Source organism: Octopus bimaculoides, unplaced genomic scaffold (assembly GCF_001194135.2).
Source record: "Octopus bimaculoides isolate UCB-OBI-ISO-001 unplaced genomic scaffold, ASM119413v2 Scaffold_110310, whole genome shotgun sequence".
NCBI classification, from domain to species: Eukaryota; Metazoa; Mollusca; class Cephalopoda; order Octopoda; family Octopodidae; genus Octopus; species Octopus bimaculoides.
The window spans coordinates 4,216-5,148 of NW_026430925.1; the positions used below are offsets into that span (position 1 = coordinate 4,216).

Genomic DNA, 933 nt, shown 5'->3' on the forward strand with positions numbered 1-933 from the left:
TCTGTTGTTGCACGCGCACTTCTGCTGCATCTGCGAGGTGCATGAGCGTTTTCCGTTCCATGCTCTCCTCAAAATTCTTACAACCAACACATTTGCAGATGCTCGAACACATTATCTTCGCCTGGAAAATACACACGCATACATATATATATATATATATATATCAACATACTTACTTGGCCACGTAACATCTTAGATCGTAAGTTACCTCATCATTTCACATTTGTCTTGCTTTTATATGTTGATTCCCTGAAGATGAATATATGTGCAATTCCAGCAGCTCTTACTTCTTTGGAGTAGGGTGCACATATATTTTGAAACATGTAGGAATTAAAGGAACTTTTATTTATATGCGTTTTGCTCCATTTATTGTTATTATTCATATATATCAACATATATATATATCTATATAAATAAAATTGAAATTCTGTCTGTCTGGGACTCCTGTATATCAAGTGTACATTTGCCCTACATAGACATAATATACCTTTCTGGAACCAGGATGATCCCAGGATTGGAAATCTGCCCTTCATTTGGGTTGCTATGTTTGCAGCAAATTTTCCTTGAATCCTTTCCAGGACCAACTGGAATGTCATGGGACAGATCAGTTACGGTGCATGGGTGGACAGCAGATGCGGGGGAGACACCCTAAATTCTTTTGACCGATTCTGTGTTTGTGACAAGCCTCTGTTTTGGATCCCAACTGACCTCAACAACAACGACAACGGCAGTAACAAGAACAACGACTCACCTCGTAGCATTCGCAGTAATTCTTCAGACAGCCGGACCGTTTACAGTTGCAGCCTTTATTGTGGCGCCGATCGCCATCACCGTCTTTGCCTTTACCTGTAGCAGAGTGTGGCGGGAGGGGACAGAGAGAAAGAGAGAAACGGTAGAGGTGAGTGGTGTGATGGCGGTGGTGGTGGTGGTGGT

General features: G+C 42.0%; 1 protein-coding gene across 1 annotated transcript in view; it reads right to left on the minus strand.

The window, feature by feature from the left end:
• The window catches only part of LOC106879905 (protein lin-54 homolog), a 5,443-nt gene that overhangs the window by 1,420 nt on the left and 3,090 nt on the right, over window positions 1-933 (minus strand). Inside the window, exons 4-5 of the mRNA XM_014929654.2 lie at window positions 752-846; window positions 2-121 (exon numbers count right to left, since the gene is read on the minus strand). Coding sequence (XP_014785140.1) covers window positions 2-121; window positions 752-846 — 215 coding nt within the window. The remainder of the gene's footprint in view (window position 1; window positions 122-751; window positions 847-933) is intronic.